Here is a 1,756-nt window from a genome sequence, read left to right on the forward strand (position 1 = left end):
TCAGGTCCGTCAGGTCCGTCAGGTCCTGCAGGTTCACACCCAGTGTTAAAGAAGTGACTCTGAGGGAATAAAGCTCTGTGATTATCAAACTACTCCTGCAGACTTTGGGCCATTTTAGCTGCTCAGACATCAAAATGTTCGGCTCATTCAGGAGACAGCTGCCACAACTTTTGGTTTTTGGGACTTTTCTAAATATTTATTTATATTCCCCCACAGAAACCATTGTTTTCTGTTAAAACTGACTCAGCTACAGGCTGTTTGTGTCTTCTTAAGCTTTCAGCTCCTGTTCGGCTTCTTTCGGAAAAAAACAAACATAAACCCTGGAAAGTGAGCCAAACTGAGCCTGATGGTTGTGAAATAAAACCTTTCAGTGACTCGTCTCGTACCCCCACCGCCGGGAGCCTCTGCGTGCAGCCGACAGCAACTTTCAGCTTCCAGTCGGTTTCTCCGTCCAGCTGATCCGTCCTGATGAAGCACGAGCCTGAAAACACAGACAGACCCTGATCCGATTCAGCATGGCCGCCACAACACCAGAGATGAACTGTGGGGTGGTAGTAGCTGAGAGTGGTCCCCAACAGGATTTTCCTGTTTTTGTTCATCAAACTCACCCGTTTTCTCAGACGTTCGCAGGAAAATCATGTCTGCAGGAATCCTCTGGTTCTGCAGAAACAAGGAAAAGAGAAACCAGGAACGAAGGCTTCCTGTTCATAAAGAATGACAATAGATGATATTTATTCTAACACATCTGGACATCATTAAAACCCTCAGGTTGGATGAGTCTGAAGGGATCATATGAGCCGTCAGTAAAACAGAGTTAAAGTGGAAATAAAGTGAAAATTCACCTAAAAATGTCCTTTTTTTAAAGCACAGGACAGAATGTGATCATTGAACAGGATTCAGGTTTTAAACAATTGTTCAAAAACTTTTTATCTTTTCTTTAAACACGAAAGGATGAAGAGAAAATATAAATTAATTACATAAAAACAATTACTGTACCGTCTGTATAAACAAACAAAAAGAGCTTTTAAAAACTCTTAAACGGCAACATTTCAGAGGAAGTCGTTACCTTTTCAACAATAATCAGATCTCCAACTTGAATATCTGAACTTTTTACTTGAATTTTGCCTGAAGAGGAAAAAAAAAAAGTTAAAATAAGAAAAACACAAAGAAGAAGAAGAAGTCAACTGAAAATTCAAATAAAAGCAAAGTTTTTTCTGTGAAATCAACCCAGACTCCTACAACCACTGCCCGTTCTTTGATTGCTCTTCTCTTATTTCTGACAACAGTCCCACACGCAAAGATGCAAATTATAACAAATAAATAAAATAAAAATCTCTCAGTTGCTTTTAAATTCAATAAAAAGATCAAAGAAAAACTTGGATATTCTCTTCAGTTGGATACTTTTAAATTTGCACAAAATAAACTAAATTTTAAATTAAAATATTCTCCAACTGTAAAGTCAGAGATCTGCGAGAAAAAAGTCAAAACTTCCAGGAATTAACTTTTAAATTTAATCAGAAAACTTTTTGTTTTGAGATAAACGCCAAAGGTTTTCTGAGATTCAAGTTGTAAATTTGTAAAAGGGACGCCTGGACCTCCCTGGACCTCCCTGGACCTTTCTGTTACTGTGGGCGTGCGGCAAGGCGTCACCCGGCTCGGATCCGGCTCAGACCGAGCTCAGACCCCGTCAGCCCAGCTCGGACCCCGTCAGCCCGGCTCGGACCCCGCTCAGACCCCGTCAGCCCAGCTCGGACCC

The 1,756-nt window shown here is 40.8% G+C and overlaps 1 protein-coding gene across 1 annotated transcript in view; it reads right to left on the reverse strand.

Annotated features, from left to right (window-relative positions):
* Positions 1-1,756, reverse strand: part of atp9b (ATPase phospholipid transporting 9B) — a 30,740-nt gene that overhangs the window by 20,713 nt on the left and 8,271 nt on the right. Inside the window, exons 6-8 of the mRNA XM_037975792.1 lie at positions 1,067-1,125; positions 609-660; positions 365-481 (exon numbers count right to left, since the gene is read on the reverse strand). Of these exons, the coding sequence (XP_037831720.1) occupies positions 365-481; positions 609-660; positions 1,067-1,125 (228 nt within the window). The remainder of the gene's footprint in view (positions 1-364; positions 482-608; positions 661-1,066; positions 1,126-1,756) is intronic.

Source organism: Kryptolebias marmoratus, linkage group LG5 (assembly GCF_001649575.2).
Source record: "Kryptolebias marmoratus isolate JLee-2015 linkage group LG5, ASM164957v2, whole genome shotgun sequence".
Lineage (NCBI taxonomy): Eukaryota > Metazoa > Chordata > Actinopteri > Cyprinodontiformes > Rivulidae > Kryptolebias > Kryptolebias marmoratus.